General features: G+C 56.1%; 1 protein-coding gene across 1 annotated transcript; it reads left to right on the top strand.

The window, feature by feature from the left end:
• The first annotated feature begins 13,300 nt into the window (after positions 1–13,300).
• Positions 13,301–21,802, top strand: NACAD (NAC alpha domain containing). Its single transcript, XM_082692093.1, has 8 exons — positions 13,301–13,998; positions 16,030–20,271; positions 20,412–20,527; positions 20,613–20,687; positions 21,042–21,188; positions 21,260–21,409; positions 21,507–21,629; positions 21,716–21,802. The coding sequence occupies exons 1-8, from the start codon at positions 13,932–13,934 to the stop codon at positions 21,728–21,730; spliced, it is 4,935 nt and encodes a 1,644-aa protein (XP_082548219.1). The 5' UTR covers positions 13,301–13,931; the 3' UTR covers positions 21,731–21,802.
• The last annotated feature ends 132 nt before the right edge of the window (positions 21,803–21,934 follow it).

Below are 21,934 nucleotides of genomic sequence, written 5' to 3'. Positions count from 1 at the left end.
TTAATGATCAACTGCAGGTCATGGGGCCCATTCAGTTGGGACTTCCAGTCGTAACGGCGTTACCAAAAAACTGGCCCTCTATTGTAATTGACATCAAGGACTGTTTCTTTTCCATTCCACTACACCCTGCAGATACAGAGCGCTTTGCATTTACTCTGCCATCAATTAATCATGCTGAGCCAGATCAAAGGTATGAATGGAAAGTACTCCCTCAGGGGATGGCCAATAGCCCCACCTTGTGTCAGTTGTATGTAAGCCAAGCACTAGAGCCTTTCCGGAAAGCATTTCCAGACTTGCTTTGTTATCATTATATGGATGATATCTTGATTTGTGGGCCAAATGAGAGGTCTCTTCCTTCAGCTCTAACCTTCCTACAGAAACAGTTAGCAAAGTGGGGACTAACTATATCTCCTGAAAAGATCCAAGCAGGAGACCTACAAAATTACCTTGGTATGCAGCTCTCTAAAACGTCAGTAAAGCCTCAACTGATTCAAATCCGTAGAGATCACCTGCATACACTGAATGATTTCCAAAAACTTTTAGGGGACATTAACTGGATTCGCCCATACATAAAAATTACTACTGCAGAGCTGAAACCTTTATTCGATATTCTGCCTGGGGACCCTGCATTGGACTCCCCAAGAGTACTCACTCCAGCTGCTATTAAATCATTACAGTTAGTTGAAAGCAGACTAGCTTTAACAGCAGCAGATAGATGTGACCCGGAAAAGCCTATAAACGTCATAATTATCCCATCCCCTGGATCACCCACGGGGGCCTTATGGCAAGGAGGACCCCTACTATGGATTTATCTACCCCATAATCTTAGCCGCGTCATCACCCCGTATGCTACGGCTGTAGCTACAGTGGCAAATAAAGCTTTTAAAGCCAGCATACAGGTCCTCGGGAAACTGCCCGATGTTTGTATAATCCCTTATGATAAAACCCAAATAAGCATTTTAACGCATGAAAATGACGATTGGGCCATTCTAACAGTTGCTTATCCTGTTACGTTTGATAATCATTATCCCTCACACCCTCTCATTGAGTTTTATAAGAATACACCCCTTATTTGGCCTAAATGCCGATTAGAGCCATTGGTTGATGCCCTCACAGTATTTACAGATGGCAGTAAATTAGGAACTGGCGCCTATGTGGTAGAAGGAAAAATAATTCCTGTTGTTGTGCCCTCGACTTCAGCTCAGAGAACAGAATTGTTGGTGATTATGTGTGTTTTACAAAGGTTTCTAAATCAACCTATTAATATTATCTCAGATAGCAAATATGCAGTTGCAGCCACCAGGTCTATCGAAACTGCTATTATCTCAGCCAGCCAGTCAGAAATTTCCTCCCTGCTGGCTGAATTGCAACATCTTATACTCTCCCGTGGTGCCCCTTTTTATATTGGACATCTTAGAGCACATTCAGACCTTCCAGGACCTATGGCTGAGGGAAACCGAATGGCTGATGCAGCTGCGCGCTTTTATGTTTGTAGTGCTCTAGAAGATGCTAAAAGATATCATGATAAATGGCATGTGAATGCCCAAACATTAAAGGCACGCTTTCACATCTCCAGAGCTGACACACGAGATATCGTAAAGTCTTGTGGCAATTGTGTGGTGCACTTGCCCATGCCCTCCTTAGGGGTAAACCCTAAAGGGCTATTGCCTAACCATTTGTGTCAAATGGATGTAACACATGTACCTTCCTTTGGGCAACAAAAATACGTTCATGTGAGTGTGGATACTTGCTCAGGGGTCGTTAGTGCAACCCCCCTGCGAGGAGAAAATGTTAAAAATGTGATATCTCATTGCCTGCGCAGCTTTGCCTGCTGGGGAGTACCTAAACAGTTAAAAACAGACAATGCTCCTGCTTATACTTCTAAAAGCTTTTCAAACTTTCTAGCCTGTTATAATATTCACCATGTTACAGGCATTCCTTATAACCCTCGAGGCCAGGGCGTCATAGAGCGCACCCACCTGACCTTTAAAACTACCTTGCAAAAAATACAAAAAGGGGGAATTGGAGAGGAGTATCACACACCTACAGACTTTACCAACTTGACCACTTTTATTTTAAATTTTCTTACGCTTGACAAGGATGGCGTTTCAGCCGCGGAGCGCCATTGGGGTCAACAGAAAACGCAGCAATCTATGGTGAAGTGGAAGGATGTCCTTACTGGTTCGTGGAAAGGCCCTGACCCGGTGCTCCGGTGGCACCGAGGTTCTCTTTGTGTTTTCCCACAGGATGCGCCCACTCCACTCTGGGTACCAGAACGGCTCACCAGGCTGGTGGCCATGGAACCTGTGGAAGATGCTGCTACTGCGGATGACAGTGACGACGATCGTCCTGCAGCCTGCCCCCGTGAATCCGGAACCAATCCAACTGTGGCCGAGACAAGAGACTGCCCAGCTTCAAGCCCTTCTTCAAATGACTCAGCATAGAGTGCATTTTTCTCTTCCGGACTCATATCTGTCACTAATGCTTGTTTGTCCCTGACGCATGTATGGTATGTTATAGGAACTATTATAGGTATTTTAGCAATAATCGTTATTCTTATGTGCCTTTTGCCCTGTGCGGCTAAATTTATGCTTGTGGAAATTTACAAGCTAAGAGCTGTCGTACGTAATCAACAACGGGCCACTCGTGGCAAACTCAAAGAACGGCCTTAAGTTATCACCTAGATGCCTTTTGACCCTGGTATTAGTAATAAGAACTTTATAGTACTCCTCCTCAGGCTAGACAAACGAACAAGCCTAATGAGTGTGACTCAAATGTTCTTAAAGCTGTAGCTGCTGATTAACATGGTAGACATGGCCATGGTGGCTCTGGAGGCTAGCACCTCCCCCCAGATATGGCTTAGCATGCTGGATCGGTAGTCAAAGACGGGTAAGACTGATCCCTCACCATAGCAACCTAAGACAGGGGCTCCTAGGCTAGGGGGAGTACCCGATGACGGGTAAGCATGTGTGCTGAGGATTGGCAACCTAAGACAGGCACGATCCCTGCCATATAAAAATACAAAAAGGGGGAGCTGTGGGGAGCCATGCAGCAGAAACAAGGAGTCACGTACTAAGCGAGGCCTGAGGAGTGAGGGATGTAACCGATTGACCCTAGGAATGCAAGGAGTCCGGTACCAAGCGGAGCCTAGGAGTAAAGACTATAGATTAACTTAAGGAATGTGAGTGCTTTCACGGGTGACGTTTGATGGATACCAGGAGTCCTGGGAGAGGCACATGATCTGGGGAGCCATGGAAACCTATGGAGTCACATAGGTGCTCACGAGCGCGCCGCATGCACACAGATAATGTCATAGGTAGCCCTTCTGATTGGTAGTTATGTTAGCCGTGGTGTACTCTTATTGGATATAGTTTGTACTCGGTGGGTATATACTGGGGGTCTTAGACTGACCCAGGGTCCCGGTGGTAATTATCAATAAAGAAGCTTGCCACTCACCTCGTCTGCGGGTCGTTCTTGCGGGCCGAGAGCGACAATATCCGAAAATCCTTTGTTTGGTGAATCTAGATCATGAAATAACACCCATTTTCTAATAAGAATTTTATAACTGTGCTCTTAATACCTTTCATCTTTTTGGGGTTCGTTTTGTATTTGGTGTGTGCTTGGTGTCAACTTTGTTCTTTTGCACATGACTCTCCACTTGTCCCAGCACCGTTACCAGTGCTTTCTTCTCGTTGTATAGTCTTGGCACCTTGGTTGAAACTCCATTGGCCACAGATGTGTGGGGTTATTTCTGGCTCTCAGTAGCCTCTTGTCTCTTGATTGTTGCTTTGTAGGACGTTCTGAAGTTAGTGTGAGTCCTGGACTACATGAAAAGGCGTCCATACAGCAAGGAAAACAGCCAACAAAACTAAAAGCCTGCAGAATAGGAGGAGATATTTGCAAATGACACATCCAATAAAGGGTTAAGATCTAAAGTATATAAAGAACTTAACACACACACACAAACACACAAAACCTTCCAGTTTAAAAATGGGCAGAAGACTTGTACAGACATTTCTCCTAAGAAGACATCCAGATGGCCAACAGACACATGAAAAGATGCTCCACATCACTCGGCATCAGGTGAGACACCACCTCACACCTGTCAGAATGGCTAAAGTTAACACGGAACCATAGGGGTCCACGAGGATGTGGAGAGAGGGGACCCTTATACACTGTTGGTGGGAATTCAGGCTGGTGTAGCCGCTGTAGGCAACAGTATGGAGTTAACTCAAAATGTTAAAAATAGAGCCACTCTACAGCCCAGGAATCGCACTGCCAGCTATTTACCCAAAAAAGATAAAACACAAATTCAAAGGGATACCCGTGCCTCTAGGTTTAGAGCAGAGCTATTGACAGCAGCCAAATTACGGAAGTTATCCAAGTGCGCATTGCCTGATGAATGGGTAAAGGGGAGGGGAGGGGTGTACACACATGACACACAACAATGGGCTGTTTACAGCCATGAGGGAAAACTTGGCATTTGCAATGATGTGGATGATGCTGGAAGGTAGTCCGCTAAGTGGACTAAGAAAGGCACCATAGGATTTCACTTGTGTATGGAATTTATGAAACAAAAAGGAAAAAAGGCAAACTAAAAAACAGACTCCTAACTATAGAGCACAAATGCATACCCGAGGGGAGGTGGCCCGGAGGATGGGGGGGCAGCCGAGGGGCCGGGGTGCTTGGTGAGCACTGAGTGACCGGAAGTGTTGGCTCACTCCACGCCTGCAGTTCATACGACGCTACGTTAACCACACCGGAATTTTAAAGAGGGTGAGTCCTACTTAATGGTACATTTTCAAGGTGGTTTTGACTATTCTGGGTCCCTTGTGGCTGCGTATGAATTTTAGGAGAAGCCGGTCAGTTCTTACAAAGAAGTAGTTGGGACTCAGGAATAGCAAGGGAGCCTTGGCTCAGTTTGGGGAGCGCTTTCGGAACCACCTTATGCCTTCTGATCCATGAACATGGGATGTTTGCACATTGATTTAGCCGTTCCTTAATTTCAAAGTTTTTCTAATTTTTAGAGTGTAAATTTTGAGCTTCCCTTGCTAAACTAATTCCTAAGGACTTTATTCTTTTGGGGGTTATTATGAATGGCATTCTCTTTATTTCAATTTTGGATTGTTTATTACAAATTTATAGAAATACAGTTGTGTCTTGGGGCACCTGGGTGGCTCAGTGTGTTAAAGCCTCTGCCTTTGGCTCAGGTCATGATCCCGGGGTCCTGGGATCAAGCCCCGCATCGGGCTCTCTGCTGAGCGGGGAGCCTGCTTCCTCCTCTCTCTCTGTCTGCCTCTCTGCCTACTTGAGGTCTCTGTCGAATAAATAAATAAGACCTTAAAAAAATACAGTTGAGTCTGTACCCAAAGTATAATTCATGTACAATATCCTGTTAGTTTCAGGTGTACATCATGGTGACTCTATTTGTACACGGATCCCCATGAGTCTAGTTACCTCTGTCACTGAAGTTACAAGAACATTGTTGACCGTCTTCCCCATGCTGTACATTGTACCCATGACTTACATGTTTTCTAACTGGAAGTTTGTGCCTGTTAATTCGCTTCGTCTGTGTACCACCCCCACGGCCCCTCCCTCCCTCTGGTCACCCTTCTTTGAAGCTGTTGCCATTTTGTGTTTGGGGTTTTCGATTTTTTACAATTTTGTAGGATTTTTTGAAAAATATTTTATTTATTTGACAGAGACACAGTGAGAGAGGGAACAGAAGCACGGGGAGAGGAAGAGGGAGAAACAGGCTCCCCGCTGAACAGGGAGCCCAATGCAGGGCTCGATCCCAGAACCCTGGGATCCTGACCTGCGCTGCAGGCAAACACTTAACAACTGAGTCCCCCAGGTGCCCTATTGTGTAGTTTTTTGAGGAACCTCCACTCCAAGAAATGGCTGCATCAATTTATGTTCCCATCAACAGTGCACGAGTGTCCCAACTTGACGTGCTTGCTAACACTTTTCATATCTCTTTTTTGATACTAGCCATTCTGACAGGGCAGGGTGGTCTCTCCCTGTTGTGATGTGTGTGTCCCAGGCAATGAGTGACACTGAGCATCTTTTCACACGTCTGTTGGCGTATGCTTTTCTTCTTTGGAGAAGTACCTATTCAGATCCTCTGCCTGTTTTTTTAACCAAAGTTTCTGTTGTTGGGTTTTTGTTAATTGCATATGCTTTGTTTTATATGTTTTATCGCGTATGTTCTGTATGTATTTTGGGTATTCGCCCCTCACTTGGTCGTGTGGTTCGCGGGTCCCCCTCCCATTCCGTAGGCTTCCGCCTTCGTGTTTCGTTTCCCCTGTGCACCAGCTTTCTGGGCTGATGCAGTCTCGTGTCGCCCTTGCCTGAGGAGACTCCGAAAAGAATGTTGCGAGACCGATAGAGAACGTGCCTGTGCCCTCCTCTGGGGGTTTATGGCTTCGGGTCTCACACTGTAGTCTTTTGTCCATTTTTAATTTATTTTTGCGTGTAGGGTAAGGCAGTGCCCGGTCTCGTTCTGCATGTTGTCCAGTGTCTGTCGGCGAGACCATCTTATCCCCGTCAGACATTCTTGCCTTCTTTCTCACAGGTTTGTTGACCCCCTAAGTGTGGCTTTATTTCTGGACTCTCTCCAGTTCCGCTGACCCGTGTCTGTTTCCCACCAGACCCGTACTGTTTGGATCACTTTGATTATGTGCTTTGTAGTGCAGTGTAAAGTGTGGGCGCATGGCACTTCCACATTTGCTCCTTCTTGGGGTCGCTTTGGCTGTGAGGCACTGACCGTCCACCTCCCTGTACTGCTCTTGAACCCGCAGCCTTGCTGAACTGATGTTCCTGTCCTGATTGTCACTGCTGCTTGTCAAGTTTGTCCTTGACTTTAGGATTTTTACAGATGCCTGCTTGTGGCTCTGCCTGCCAATGTCCTACCTGGAGTCCATTGGGCTTCCTGATGTCTGGGAGGTTTTTGTATTCAGCTTGGAAGTGTGAGCCGCGGCTTCTGTGGAAGTGCACGCTCTCCTCCTGGCGTTCCCACAATGGGGGTGTCCAGGCCGTTAACGTGTTCCGCATTTCCCGGAGACTCTGTTCGCTTGTCTTCTCCCCCGTTCTTCAGCTGGCATGGTCTGTCCGGCTTCAAGTTCACCCATTCTCCTGCCCATTCGAATCTTCTGTTTACCCCTTAAAGTGAATGTCATAATTTCCCTGCGTTTTGGATGTTCTCCCCTTAATGTGACCTTATCATTTGACCTCCCTTAACTTCTTTGCTCAGGCACACGTGTACCATGGCGCCTCGAAGTCTCTGTGAGGTGTGTCATCCTGCCATCCTCTTGGGCAGTTTCTGTTGCCCACTTTCTTCCCCGTACAGGGGTATATATAGTCCTACTTTCCTCTCCTTGTGCCTGGTAATTTTCTGTTGGAAATTGGGCATTTTTAATAAGATACTGTAATAATTCTGGGCTCAGGGCCAACACTTTCTCTCCTCTGGGGCTTCTCACTGTTACTTGCTCGTTTGCAGGACTGGCTAAGTTATCTTGGTGAAGTCTTCCACTTTTCCCTTGCGGTGTGCGGCCTCTGGTGCCCTTCCTCTGGAAAGTACATGGCTGTGCCCACAGTCACCCTGGCCTGCTCTCTGGGCTCTGGTTTCACTGGCTCTGTGAGTCTCCTCCCAGATGCCTTTGACCATAACCTCCACGGTCTTGAGAGCAACCCTCGGACTCAAACTTCCCCAGGCGCTATTGCATGGCAAGTCGGCTCCTCTGGGAAGAGACTGGGAGCTGAGCACTCAGTGGAGGGGGGACAGCAGCCTCTTCTGGAGTGGAACCATGGCCCTGAGCTGACATACTTCACATACCAGGCCCAGGGTAGAGTCTCCCTCCACACAAGTGGGGGCTAATCAGAGGAAGGGAGCTCCATCTCACTCACACTTGCCTGGGACTCAGGCTCAGCAGCACATGCCAGGATGGGATAGGAAACGCTGAGATCCTGGGGGCCCCGTGTTCTTGGCTCAGCAGTCAGGTGCATTCTCTACCTTCGTGAGCAGGGAGAGGGGAGGAGGCAGCGGCTTGGCTGCATCAGACACCACTGACTCTGCATTCTTTCAAACTTTGAACGGGACACCCGAGTGGCTCAGTCGTGTCCAATGCTTGGTTTCAGTTCCGGTCAGGGGACCAAGCCTGAGTCAGGCTCTGCACTCTGTGCAGAATGCGCTTGAGTTTCTCTCCCTCTGCCCCTCCTCCATGCGCATGTGCGCACTCTCTTTCCCTTTCTCAAATAAATAAATAAATCTTTAAAAAAATAACAAAATAACTTGGCCCCAATTTCCTTGAATAGCTCTTTCTTAGTCCATTTTCCCATTAGATCATTTCCAGGAGCCCTGAGTGTTGGTGGTATGATTTCCACCAGTTTCACTGGGAAACAGGCTTTCATTCTGGAAGTCTGGCTGCCCTCACTCCTTTTCTTGCCTCTCTGTGCGGTTAGACCCCGTAGTCCCGTGTCAAAAACGGGCGGGAACAGATGCCCTTTTCCTGCCTCCACCTCAGAGAGCGTTCAGTCTCGCCACTGAGCACGGCGTTGGCTCCAAGCTTTTGCATAATCTCAGTCGAGCTCATTTTTACTTGCCAAGAAGTTTTTCACCATCTGAACGGCTGTTGGATTACGTCAGACGGGTCGTGTGTCACTCAATACGGTCACATAATTTTTCTTGTTTAGCTTGCAGATATGGTGGGTTCCACCAAATGGTTTTCAAGTGCCGAGCCGTCCGCGCACACCTGGAATAAATTCCATTGGTCACGGTCGTGTAGTTCTTTTTATACAGTGTCAGACTCAATCTGCCAGTCTGGCACTGAGATTTTCTGTGCCAAAGTTCATGGGCAACACGGTCTGTAGCTTCTTGTTTGCTGCTTGTTTCTGGCACCGTCTTAGCTTGGTTTTGGTGCAGTATTTGAATTCGCCTCAGGAGATGAGCTCGGATGTGCTACCTTCATCTCCTGCTTTCTGGAAGAGACCGCTTCAAACAGACATTGTACTTTGCATACTTGGGGGAAGTGGCCGATGCACTCTGGGCCTGGAGTTTTCTTCGGGTAAGCTCTCAAATGACAAATTAAGTGTCTTTCATGGTTCCAGCACTGTTCAGACCATCTCCTTCAACTCGGTTGCTCAAATTTGGTGATTTTAATTTGCTTCTTGCCTCCAGGGATTTCAGACATCACCCTGGCGCTCCCGGGAACAGTCTCACCCAGCGTCCGGCGCCATGTGGCCCGGTCAGGCCGCCTCCGAGCTAAGCATTCAGATCCCAGCGCGCTCAGCTACTGGGCTTCTGTCCTCTTCAGGTTGTCAGCCTCATTAGGGCTCGGTCAGTCTTAAATCCCCACAGAACCATCTTGTTTCATTGATTTCCTGTTTCCACTGTCACTGATTTCCACTCCTGACTTCAATATTTCCTTCTTTTTGGTGCTTTTGGTCTTATTTTGTTCTTCTTGTCCTAGTTCAATGAGGCAGGAACGTCAATGATGTTGAGGTCTTGCCGCTCTCTGATGCGTATACATATCCCTTCGGCTGCATTACCGCAGACCACACTCTTCAATGTTTTGTATAATTCTTCTTCAGGTCAGTTCTGTGTTAAAAACCCCGAGGTCCCCCCCCTTCACCCCCGGATCACGTGCCGGAGTGTGGCTTTCTTCCCAGCATTTGCAGGGTTTCCTGTCGTCTTGCCGTGGTCTGAACACAACGCCGTGATCTGGACGCGCCGGGGTGTGTTTTCCACCTGAGCTGTGATCTTCCTCATGAGAGGTCCCCTACTTAGAACACAGGATCACTCCGCGTCACTGGCCAGGCGGCCCGTGGGGACAGTGGCACGTGCGCTGTGGCTGTCCTGCACCGGGCTGGCTCGCTGCCCAGTGGCGCAGTGGGTCGTCCGGAGGCCGGAGGGGGGTCCACAGCCACACCTGCGGCGGCAGCCTCCCCGCAGCTGCGCCGGCCTCTGCCCCCGTACTTTGCGGCTCTAACAGCTGCCATGAGCACATCTGGGACAGTCATGTTCTCCTAGGGGACTGATCCCAGCCTCTAGCGCGTCTCCGCACACTGTCAGTCTGCCGGTATCACGCCTCTGCTCAGAGGTCGGCCTTCTCAGATGCTGCCCCGTGTGGCGCCCTCGTTTGGCTGCTGCCTGCCGTCGGGCTGCTGGCCACACCGCGAGTCCGCTGCCGCCGGCCCACCGACCCCGTGACTCTAAGTGACTTTCCCATAAACAGCACATGCTTCCATCGGCCTTTCGTGTCCCCTCCGCCCGTCTTTGCCTCCTACTCTGTGCGCGCACATGTTACCATGTCTCATTCTCATGTAATTTGTACAATTAGCCTATTCACGTTTGTGCGTGTTAAGGCCCAAAGCCGGCCGTTTTGTTGTCTTCCTGTTTGCCTCTGTTCCTTGTTCTTTCGTTTCTCTCATCCTGCTTTCCTGTGGACTCTTTGAACACTTCTTTTTAAACATCTTATTTATTTATTTGAGAGAGAGGGAGAAAGCATAAGCAGTGGGGAGAGGGGGAAGCAGGCTCCCCACTGAGCAGGCTGACGCAGGGCTCTAATCCCAGCACCCTGGGATCATGACCTGAGCCAAAGGCAGAGGCTTAACCGGCTGAGCCACCCAGGCGCCCCTTCTGTGGACTCTGACCATTTAAAAGGACTGTATCTCGACTTACATAGAATGGTTTGGGGTGTGTCATCTCGTTTGGCCTTTTTTTTTTTTTTAAGATTTTATTTATGTATTTGACACAGATCACAAGCAGGCAGAGAGAGAGAGGGAAGCAGGCTCCCCGCTGAGCAGAGAGCCCAATGCAGGGCTCAATCCCAGGACCCTGAGATCATGACCTGAGCTGAAGGCAGAGACTTTTAACCCACCGAGCCACATAGGCACTCCAATAAATAAAATATTTTTTTAAAAAACCCTCTTGAGGGGCACTGAGTGGCTCAGTGGGTTAAGCCTCTGCCTTCAGCTCGGGTCACGATCTCCAGGTCCTGGGATAGGGTCCCGCATGGGGCTCTCTGCTCAGCAGGGAGCCTAATTTCCCCTCCCTCTCTGCCTGCCTCTCTGCCAACTTGTGATCTCTGTCTGTCAAATAAAATAAAATTTAAAAAAATCTTAAAAAAAAAAAACCCTCTTGAGTGTCAGCTGGTGTTAATGTTTGTTTCATCGTCACACATGCCGCCGGGGCACTCAGGAGGAGAGCTTGCTCTCTGTCCTTCCCGTGCTCCTTCTTCCCTCCTGGTGCCCCAAGAGGACACCCTTATCGTGTTCATCCTGGTGGAGGGACGTGCTTTACCCAGGCTTGTGGGGCGCTGGGCAGGGGCCAGAGCCCTCAGAGTCCCCTCACTCAGGGTGCATTTCTCCGTCGCTCCCGTGCACGCGCACAGGCACACGGCCGAAGCCAGGGTCTTCTTCTTGAATGGTTCTCACTTTATAACACCTGAAACACAGGGTGCGCTTCCCTCCAGCCGTGGGCTCTGGACCAGAAGAGCACTGCACTTGCCCTCAGCATTCTCTGTAGGGTTCACGCTTGTCTGGCTGCTTCAATGATCTCGTCCTCAGTGCTCAGAGCTTACAGCTCAAGTGTCCAGATGTGGATTTCCTTGGATGTACCATATTTGGGATTTGCTCAGCTCCTTGGATCTCTACGTCTCTGTCTTTGGCTGTGTTGGGGAGCTTCAGGCATCACTTGAGTACTCTTTCCGACCACTCGCCCCTGCCCCTTTTCTGAGACTCCGGCTATGTGAACAGCGGATCTTGTGTTGTTACCCCCCCAGGTTCCTGAGCCTCTGTCCAATTTTCCCCAGCGTTTTCATTATTGTTGTTGTAAACAGGTTGAGTCCTTTCTGTGGGGACGTCCTCAGCCTCACGGGGACGTCCCCTGTCATTTCGGGCCACAGATAAGCCGCCTAGCAAGTGTTTCATTTCGATGAGTCTGTATCGTGCTGTGATTTTGGTTTTCTTCTGTGTTATGTCTCTTTCTTTGCTGACATTTTCCATTTGTTCCAAGATAAACTGTTATTCCTTATGGAAGCTTTTCGAGCACGACAGATTTAAAGTCCCTGTCTGATAATCCTAGCATCTCCGCCCCCGTTTGGGCATCAGCCGGTTCCTCTTTCTTATTCTGATTGTGCCTTTCCTGGGTCTGGGGTTTCCTTGAGTTTCCTGGTAGGACGGGGATTTTTTATTGTCCCCTGATCAGTTGGGTGATTTCGGTTCACATTCTGTATTTTAGCAGGTGGCCATCCTGTTCGGGCTCGCCAGGCGGGTCCTGGGTATGCTCTAGTGGCCTGTGGTTTTGGTGGAAACCTGGAACTCTGGCCGGGGGCTGGGGAATCTTGTGGGCACCCCCTAACCAGTGCTCAGGTTGGGGCATCTTGGTGGGGCAGAGGGACAGTGAGCAGGGTGGGGAAGGAATGGGCCTCTCCCTGATCCTCCTGCCAGTTCTGGCAGACACCCCTAGAGTCGCAGTGGAACTCCAGCCCCCCCTGGTCCTCTTCCTGGTAGCAGGATGGGGGCGGGCAGGGGGAGGTCAAGAAATGTGATCCTGGACCCCCTTATGTAGGGCTGTTCTGTTGTTCCTCCAGCCTTGGGGACCCCCACCATGTCACCTCACTCTTTTCATGTCAGAGAGTTGTTCTGGTTTCCTGCATTTATTGGCAGTCGGGCAAAGAGACAAAGCTAGGCCACAAAGCAGACAAAGCTAGAAGGCCCTCAGGGCATGCTGAAGGGCTTTTGGTTTCCGGAAAGTGTGTGCCGGCCAGTTAGTAGGGTCCGTGGAGCAGTGGGACTAAGAAGGACTCAGCCCCGGCTGCAGCACCAGCGAAGGGCGGGAGTGGAGGGAGCTGAGGCAACTTAGAGGAGTCTGGGAGGCGCAGATGAAGGTGTGGGGAAGGAGGGGAAGAGGAGGGTCCTGGTCGGGGATAGATGAACGGGTCTCCAGCGTTTCCAGAGCCTGAGAGGGGTGCAGGATGCCGGCACAGGCTGGGCAAGGCGGGGCTGCTGCCTAGGGCAGGCAAGGGGGTTAGCTCCACGGTGCATCCCGGGCGGCCACGCAGAGACAGGTTGGGGAGACGCCCAGCCCCACCCCCATGACAATAACCTCTCTGATTCCCTGCCCCCGTCCAGCTCTGGGCGGCGACAATGGTCATCTGTCTCCTGGAGCCGGAGCCTGGCACTGGGCGGGTGCGAGCGCGGGAGGGCCCGGGAGGAAGCAAGGGCACGACTCGGGGAGGCTTGAGAGGGCTTGCGGCTCTGGGGTGCGGCGGAGGCGGCCGCGGAAGCGGTGCGGGGGCGTGGCTCTCCTCTTCCTCCGCCTGTCCGGGAGCCGAGCTGCGGGGCGCGCCCCCACCCTCGCCTTCCCGCACTGCTCGGTCTCCAGTTTCCATGGAGCCGGGAGGCGGTTGCCACGGAGACCAGAGCGCGCAGCCAATCGGCGCGGAGCTGCGGCTCCGGCTCACCTCCTGGATGGAGGCAAGGGGCGCGCAGGAGGCCGGGCACCGGGTCGGCGCCGCCACCTCCCTCGGGGCGCTGAGGCCCCTGCACCCTGCGCGCTGGCGATCCTCCCCACCCCCTTCTCTTCCAGGCCCTGCTTAGGGTTGATGTTCCCTGGTCCAGCTTCCGACCGGCCCCGAATCCCCTGGCGTCCAGAGGGGAATGCTGCAGGAAAGGCGGGGCCGGGCAGCGCGGAAGGAGGGCGAAGCCCAGGTCGGGGAAAGGAGGAAGGCCGCCCCCCGCCCCAGCCGCTCTGCAGTGCTTGGGGCGCACGCGCACGCTCACTCTGGGCGCCGGGCAGGCGGGGCGGCGCTGACGTCATCCGATGACCCACCCACCCCCTACCCCTTGGCCGAGGGGCGGTGGCCGCGCAGGCTCCGCCGGACCGACGCACGGACACACCGGGCACGGAGGGAAGGGCGCACGGTCAGGCCATGCCCGGGGAGGCTGCCCGCGCCGAGCTGCTGCTGCCGGAGGCGGGCAGGCCCGGGCCCCGCACAGGTGAGGCCTCGGGCTGTGCCCCCTGCGGCTGTCTCCGCCGCCCTGTCCCCTGTCTAATCCCTCTCCTGCTGTCCCCTCTGTCCTTCTGCCTTCTCCAATTACCCCTCCCCCGCCACCCCGTCCCCTCTCCGGTCCTTCTGGCGCCCTGCCCTTTCGAGCACCTGAATGCTGACCCCCGCCCCCCCCAACCCCGCACGTCCCAGCTCAGGACTGCGGGGAAGGGCGGAAAGGGGATGTCCTCCAGGAGCCGGGAGCGATGCGAGGGCCTGTGAGCATCCCAGGGCTCCGTGGTTCTCGGCTGGTGTCCCGCCCTCTGGGCCGCCGCTGTTGCCCCATTGTCTGTGAGCAGCTGCGGGCCCTGAACAGAGGTGGGGGGGTTCTCCACTGCACCCCATCATCAGGGGCACCCGCCCCTTAGAGGCCTGAAGCTGCCTCAGGGATGGTGGCCTGGGCAGCTGGAGCAGGACTGGAGCTAGAGCCTGGGGAAGCCCGGGCGACAGGCTGTGAGGGTGGGAGGTCAGATCCCCTGGGGGAGCAGGTCTGGGGGCAGTGCCCCGGGGCGCAGGCAAACATCACTGGAGAGGCGAGGTCAGCAAGTTTGGGTGGAGGCTGAGGGTGTCTACCTGGGTCTGAAAGGACCAAGAAGGGTGGCCCAGCAGGTCAGCCATGAGGGCCAAGGGCACCTTGCTGTGGATCAGTCACCTGGGAGTGTCAGCAGAGCTGGGTCCAGGGGCCTGGACTCCCTCTGGGGTCCAGTAAAGCTAGGACTTCTCAGACCCAGGGTCTCAAGTTGCTTGATGACCTTGAATGCTTCTAAAAACCTTTGACTTTTGACTTCCCTTCCTCATCCCCCATGGCTGGGCTCTGCCCTCTCCCTGCCCCAGGACGGGACGGCAAGGGTACCACCCGCTCTGAGCCCCATCTCCTCCGGTCCCTGCCCACCACACCCACCTCCAGGCATTCGGTGTCTGTCAAACGGCAGTGGACTCGAAAGACCCCTTCTCAGGATCCCCTGGCCACCTCAGAACTGCAGTAGTATGGCCCCGGCACCCAAGGGAGCGTCCCCCATTGCTGCAGGACAATGGGCAGTGGAGGGCACTACCCCTTCGTAAAAACTCACCCCTAATCCTGGCAGATTCTTGACTTTTGGAGACAACTGAGGCAAATAGTTGTGGGGTGATCATGGGTAGGAAGCAGGAACCCTCTGAACGGGTGGTCGAGGCCCAGGCAGCCCCTGTGATGCTGCCCTGGGTCCGGTTTGCATATTCCTGGCAGGGGGAGCCCTTCCAGCCCTGCGGGGCGGAATGGCCCGGCTGGCCCTATTGTCTTGGAGCCCGTCCCCCACAACTGCCCTCTCCCACGGGACCCTACCCCCACCCCCACACTCCAGCTCAGCCTCCGTGGGACCTGCAGCCTGAGGACGCACACACAGTGGCCCCACTTCTCTCTCTGTGAGCAGGAGTGAGAGCAGAGCCGGGTGGCACCCCTAGAGGCTGGCCTCAGGTGTGGGCAGCAAGGAGACAAGGCCAAGAGGCGAGACCCCCACACACAGGAGGTGGGAAACCTAGATCATCACAGAGCCAGCGGGATGCAGGTGTCCTGCCCCTGGGGGTTTCTTTTTTTTTCTTTTTTTTTTTTTTTTTAAGATTTTATTTATTTGACAGAGAGAGATCAGAAGCAGGCAGAGAGGCAGGCAGAGAGAGAGGAGGAAGCAGGCTCCCGGCTGAGCAGAGAGCCCGATGCGGGGCTTGATCCCAGGACCCTGGGATCATGACCTGAGCCGAAGGCAGCGGCTTAACCCACTGAGCCACCCAGGTGCCCCCCCCTGGGGGTTTCTGATGCAGGTCAGGTGAGGTCACTTGCCAGGTCCCAGCCAGCCAGTGTCTGCAGATGGGTGCTGGTCCTGGCCTCAGGATCCATGCCCTCCATCCCCGGCCCAAGGCTGTTCCCCTGGCATCGCACCTTTCGGAAATTCTCTCCCAGACACTCCTGGAGGTTGCCTCTCCTTCTCACACCCCTCTCTTTCCACAGAGTCGTCCTGTGATGTGGCCGTGGCCACCACCCCAAGAGGGGACCGGCTGGAGCACTGTGCCCTGACCCCTGGACCCAGCACCCTGGCCCTGGAGTTTCTGCCCAGCAAGCCAGGCGCCCGGCCCCCGCCCGAGGGAGCCAGCTGGGATGCAGGGCCGGGAGGCACCCCCTCGGCCTGGGCAGTCCCCACAGAAGGCAGTCCCAGCCTGGGTTCCCCCGAGGCCCAGCCTGCCGGTGGCCCTCCCCCAACCACCCTGGAGCCCCGGATCGTGATGGGTGAGGAGACCCGCTGGGTGTCCCTGCCGTCCAGGGCAGCCCTTCCAGAGCTCAGGGACTGGGAGGGTGGGCACCCCAGCCTGGACCCACCCCCCGAGTTGTGTTCTCAGGGTGACCCTCCTGTGCCTTGCCCTGCACCAGACCCTGACTCCTACTTCACGCCGCCCTCCACTCCCACCGAGACCACCTCTGCCCTGCTCCTTGGCCCCGGGCCCCGCAGGGAGGCCCCGGCTGAGCCAGGGGACTCGCCGCCCGCCTCGCCATCGGGCTCCTACATCACAGCAGATGGAGACAGCTGGGCCTCATCCCCGTCCTGCTCCCTGAGCCTGCTGGCCCCGACCGAAGGGCTAGATGTCCCCTCAGGCTGGGGCTTCTCCCCGCCGGGCTCCGTGGCCGATGAGCAGGAGCTGCCTCCCGCGGGGACCCCGGGCCCCCCATCCCCGGAATCCAGCGTCTCAGCTGACAGCAGCTCTTCCTGGGGCCAAGAGGGCCACTTCTTCGAGCTGGACTTCCTGGCCAACGACCCCATGGTCCCCGCCGCCCTCCTGCCCTTCCGAGGCAGCCTCATTGTGCAGGTGGAGGCTGTGGAGGTGACGCCAAGAGCCCCCGAGGAGGAGGAGGAGGTCCCTGTCCCTGGAGGGGACCCAGCCGGGGAGGGCGAGGACGACAGCACGTTCGCCTCCTCCCTGCAGTCCCTGTCTGACCTCTCCATCACCGAGGGCATGGACGAGGCCTTCGCCTTCCGGGACGACACCTCAGCGGCCTCATCCGACCCCGACTCGGCCTCCTATGCGGGGGCAGACGACGAGAGGCTGTACAGCGAGGAGCCCCATGCGCAGCCTGCCGCCCTGCTCCAGGACACCCCCGGCGAGCCCGCTCCTACCATCTCCGCGGGGGTGGCCAGCCGAGCCTCCGAGAGCCGGGAGCCGGGTGCCCGGGTTCCCGAGATGGGCCAGGCCTCCGCTCCTCCCGCAGCGCAGGAAACCCCAGGCCTCACCGGGGAGAGCCCCTGGACCTGGGGGGAGGACATGGGCTCCATCTCAGGTCTGGTGCCTGCTGCTGCGGGCACGGCTCAGCCCCAATGGGAGGATGACGGCACAGCCTTAGGCCCAGAGTCTAGGACCTCCCCAGAAGAGGGAACCCTCATTCCAGGCCCAGACTCTCTGCAGAACCTGGAAGGAGAAGCAGGCCAAGGCCCTGAATCTGAGGCCACACCTCTGTCCCTGCAGGACACGGGCCTCCCCTCAGGCCAGGCGCCCGCCGCCACAGTCAGCCCTGTGCCCCAGCCGGGGGACACGGACAGGACCTTACACCAGGGCCCTGACTATGAGGCCACACCTGTGTCCCTGCAGGACGCAGCCCTCCCTTCAAGCCAAGGGACTCCTGCCAAGGCCAGGCCTGAGACCCTGCGGGTAGATGCAGGCTGCGTGCCAGGGATCGACCCTGTGGTCACTGCAGCCCAACAGGGAGGACGAGTGACCTCGGAACTGAGGCCAGCACCTGAGGAAAGGGACACAAGCTGCACGGGAGGCCTGGGGCCTCCAACCCGGGACCAGGCCCAGCTGGATGGACTGGAGCCAGCTGCAGACGCCGGGGTGCCCTGGACCTCATGGGGTACCTCCAAGCCTGCCACGGAGGCCCTAGACTCCCCCAAGCCTGCCACAGAGGCCACAGACCCCCTTGAGGCCCTGCAACACTCCAGGCCTGCCACAGATGCCGTGGAATGCCCTGGCTCTGACACAGAGGACACAAATTGCCCCAAGCCTGTCATGGAAACCACAGAATGCACAGAGTCTGCCACGGAGGCCACGGAATGTCCACCATCTGTCACAGAGGCTACAGAATGCCTGGAGTCTGGCACAGAGGCCCCGAAACATTCCAAGCCTTCCATGGAAGCCTCAGAATGCCCAGAACATGCTATGGAGGCCCCAAAATGCACCAAGCCTGCCAATGAGGCCCTGGAACTCCTTGAGCCCACCTCAGAGGCCCCAGAATACCCTGAGTCTGCCACAGAGGCCCTAGAACATTCTGAGCCTGCCCTGGAGACCCTGGAACATTCTGAGCCTGCCACGGAGGTCCTGGAATGCCCAGACCCTGCCACGGAGGTCCTGGAACATTCTGAGCCTGCCCCAGAGGCCCCAGAAAGCCCAGAGCCTGCCATGGAAGCCCCGGAACTCCCAGAGCCTGACACAGGAGCCCCGGAATGCCCAGAGCCTGCCATGGAAGCCCCAGGATATTCTGAGCCTGCCACGGAGACACCAGAAAGCCCAGAGCCTGCCATGGAGGTCCTAGACCATTCTGAGCCTTCCCCGGAGGCCCTGGAATGCCCAGAGCCTGCCATGGAAGCCCCAGGATATTCTGAGCCTGCCACAGAGACCCTGGAATGCCCAGAACCTGCCATGGAGGCCCCAGAACATTCTGAGCCTGCCATGGAGACCCCAGAAAGCCCAGAGCCTGCCATGGAGGCCCCAGAATGCCCACAGCCTGCCATGGAGGTCCTGGAACATTCTGAGTCTTCCATGGAGACCCCGGAACATTCTGAGTTTGCCATGGAGGCCCCAGAAGACCCAGAGCCTGCCACGGAGGCCCCAGAACATTCTGAGCCTGCCACAGAGACTCTGGAATGCCCAGAGCCTGCCACAGAGGCCCCAGAACATTCTGAGAGTGCCACAGAGACTCTGGAATGCCCAGAGCCTGCCACAAAGGCCCAAGAACGCATTGAGCCTGCCACGGAGGCCCCAGAACATTCTGAGCCTGCCACGGAGGCCCCAGAACATTCTGAGCCTGCCACAGAGACTCCAGAATGCCCAGAGCCTGCCACGGAGGCCCCAGAACTTTCTGTGCCTGCCACGGAAGCCCCAGAAGCTACCACGGAGGCCCAAGAATGCTCACAGCCTGCTAGAGAGGCCCTCAAATGCCCCAAGCCTGCCACAGAAGCCCCAGGACTTTCTGAGCCTGCCACGGAGGCCCTAGAATATTCAGAGCCTGCCACAGGCCCCCCTGGGCCTGCCATGGAGGCCACAGACCCACCCAAGCTTGCCTCCATTAGAGAAGAAGTAGCTGAGGGTCTGTTGGCACCTAAGCAGGAAACCTGTGCCAGTGCCTGTGTTTTTGCTGGTGATGGAGTTGAGCCCCATTTTCCCCCAAAGGAGGACCCAGGGGGTGAGAATCAGGGGGCTGGAGGCCTCAGATCAGCACCCCACAGTGCTAGGAAGGCTCCTGGGGATAGTGGCCCAGAGGTACATCTTGCTGCTCTCCCCAAGGTCAGTCACACATGGCCCCAGAACCCAGCAGAGGAGGGAAGAGCCAACCCCGAGCCCAGGTCTTCTGTTGCTGTGGCCTCAGAAGCTGGGCTGGCTTCCTGCTCTGAGTCTCCCCCAAGGTCTGTGGCCAGGCCTGGAAGGGGCTGCCCCGAAGAGCCTGCCCCCACCACTCCAGCACCCTCTTGGCGGCTGGAACCCGTGCTGGGCCCAGGCAGTGGAGTGAGGGCTCAAGTAGCCCCTGGAAGCCCCAGCTTGTCCCCACCACAAGCCCCCGGAAGCCCTAATAGGGGTCTGCCCAGCATGACCCAAGACAGGCCCCTTGGCCCAGAGCCCACTGCTCCTGGGGTCCCCACAGAGGCAGCCCCATGCCCCATGGCACCCCTCACGCCCTGCCCTTGCCAGGGACCTAGGGAAGACTCGACGGAGGCCAAGGAGCCTCCAGGCTCTCCGGGCCTCCAGCCACCACGTGCAGGAGCCCAGCGGGCAGTGGCTGCCTCCTCAGGAACCACAAAACCTCCTGGGGCTGGGCATCGAGTCAGCCTCCCACCCCACTCCCCCCTCTTCAGCCCCAAAACGGCCCCCACGGGGGACACCCATGCCAAAGACCAGGCCTGGCGGATCTCGCCCCCCTGCCAAGTGCCTCCTGGCCCTCGAGGGCTCCCAGCCGCCGAGCAACAGGATGACCAGGACAGCCTGGAGGAAGGTGAGGGGGGCTGAGGGGCCAGAGCTGTGTCCCAAGCCCGGGGCCACAGGGGGCAGGTGGGCGGGCCGTAGGGATGAGTTACGAGGCAGAAGCCGTCCTCACGGCCCCACCCCATGCACACGCCCCCACCCCCTGCCCAGACTCGCCCCCGAGGGCTCCAGGATCCGGCCAGCACTCAGACAGCCACGGGGAGTCATCTGCGGAGCTGGAGGAGCAGGACCTCTCAGGAGCGCAGACGGCACAGTGCCCGACCCAGGTGCAGGCCCGGGATGGGGGAGGCTGCAGCCCTGAGAGGGCCCTACCCAACCCTCCCTTGGGTGCTCAAACCCTGTCCTCCCCAGGTCCCAGCAGGTGGCAGCAGCGAGGAAACAGTGGCCAAAGCCAAGCAGAGTCGCAGTGAGAAGAAGGCCCGAAAGGTGGGTGGGGTCCTGCCAGGGCCACTCCCCGGGAAACAGGCCTGCTGTGTAAGGGGACCCCTCACACCCAGTGGCTGACAGACGCCACGGGTGGGGCCATCAGGTCATGAAACCGCTGGGGCCAGAGCACCATTGAGACCGTGCCCACAGCTGGGGTCCGGTATCCCACCCTACACCTGGGGGGCGGATATCCCCACAGGCTCTACCCAGAGCCCACAGAGGGTCCCCTAGAGTTGGTGGCAGAGTCCTTGTTCTCCCATCAGTGTGCTCTCTCCCGGGCCTACCTGCTCCTCCCCACCCCAGCCTGGGACCCCCAGGCTGATTCCCAGGTCTGAGCCCCCCATGCCCCCCCAGGCAATGTCCAAGCTGGGCCTACGGCAAATCCAGGGGGTCACCAGGATCACTATCCAGAAATCCAAGAACATCCTGTTTGTCATCGCCAAGCCTGATGTTTTCAAGAGCCCGGCCTCAGACACCTATGTGGTCTTCGGCGAGGCCAAGGTCTGGCCAGCCACGGGGGGTGGGGTGGGGGCCCAGGGCATGGGCTGGGGCTGACCGCTGTGCCTCTGCAGATCGAGGACCTGTCCCAGCAAGTGCACAGAGCTGCTGCTGAGAAGTTCAAAGTGCCCACAGAGCCGTCCGCCCTGGTCCCCGAGTCTGCACCTGGGCCGCTGGTGAGGTCTGGGTGTGAGGAGGAGGAGGAGGAGGAAGAGGAGGAGGAGGTAAGAAGCAGGGACACGGGATAGGGCTGGGGAGGCGTCTCACGGCTTTTCCTGGGGTGGGGGCAGCCCCAGAACCTGCCGGCTTGCCCCCGTCCAGGTGGATGAGGCAGGACTGGAGCTTCGTGACATTGAGCTAGTGATGGCGCAGGCCAACGTGTCGAGGGCCAGGGCCGTGAGGGCCCTGAGGGACAACCAGAGCGACATCGTCAACGCCATCATGGTGAGTGGAAGGCCCTCCTCGGCCCCCTGCTGCTGGCCCTGCCGGGCCCCTCCCCAGCCTGCTCTCTCGGTCTCCTCTCTCTGCAGGAGCTCACCATGTAGCCAGGAGCGCCCCGACCGCACGGCTTCGTCCCTGCCCCCGGCTCCACTGCTCAATAAACAGGTGTCTCCACACGGCCTCTACTCTGGCTCCTCCGTGCTGGGCGCGTGCTCTGGCCAAACGGGATTTGTGGAGGGCAGAGGGGCAGAGACGCTTCCTGCGTCCGTCTGTGCAGATAGTCCCAGAGGGTGGAGGTCTGGCCCCCC

Source organism: Mustela nivalis (assembly GCF_964662115.1).
Source record: "Mustela nivalis genome assembly, chromosome: 12".
NCBI lineage: Eukaryota > Metazoa > Chordata > Mammalia > Carnivora > Mustelidae > Mustela > Mustela nivalis.
Note: the sequence above shows the minus strand (reverse complement) of the source record. Positions and strands in the feature narration are given on the sequence as shown.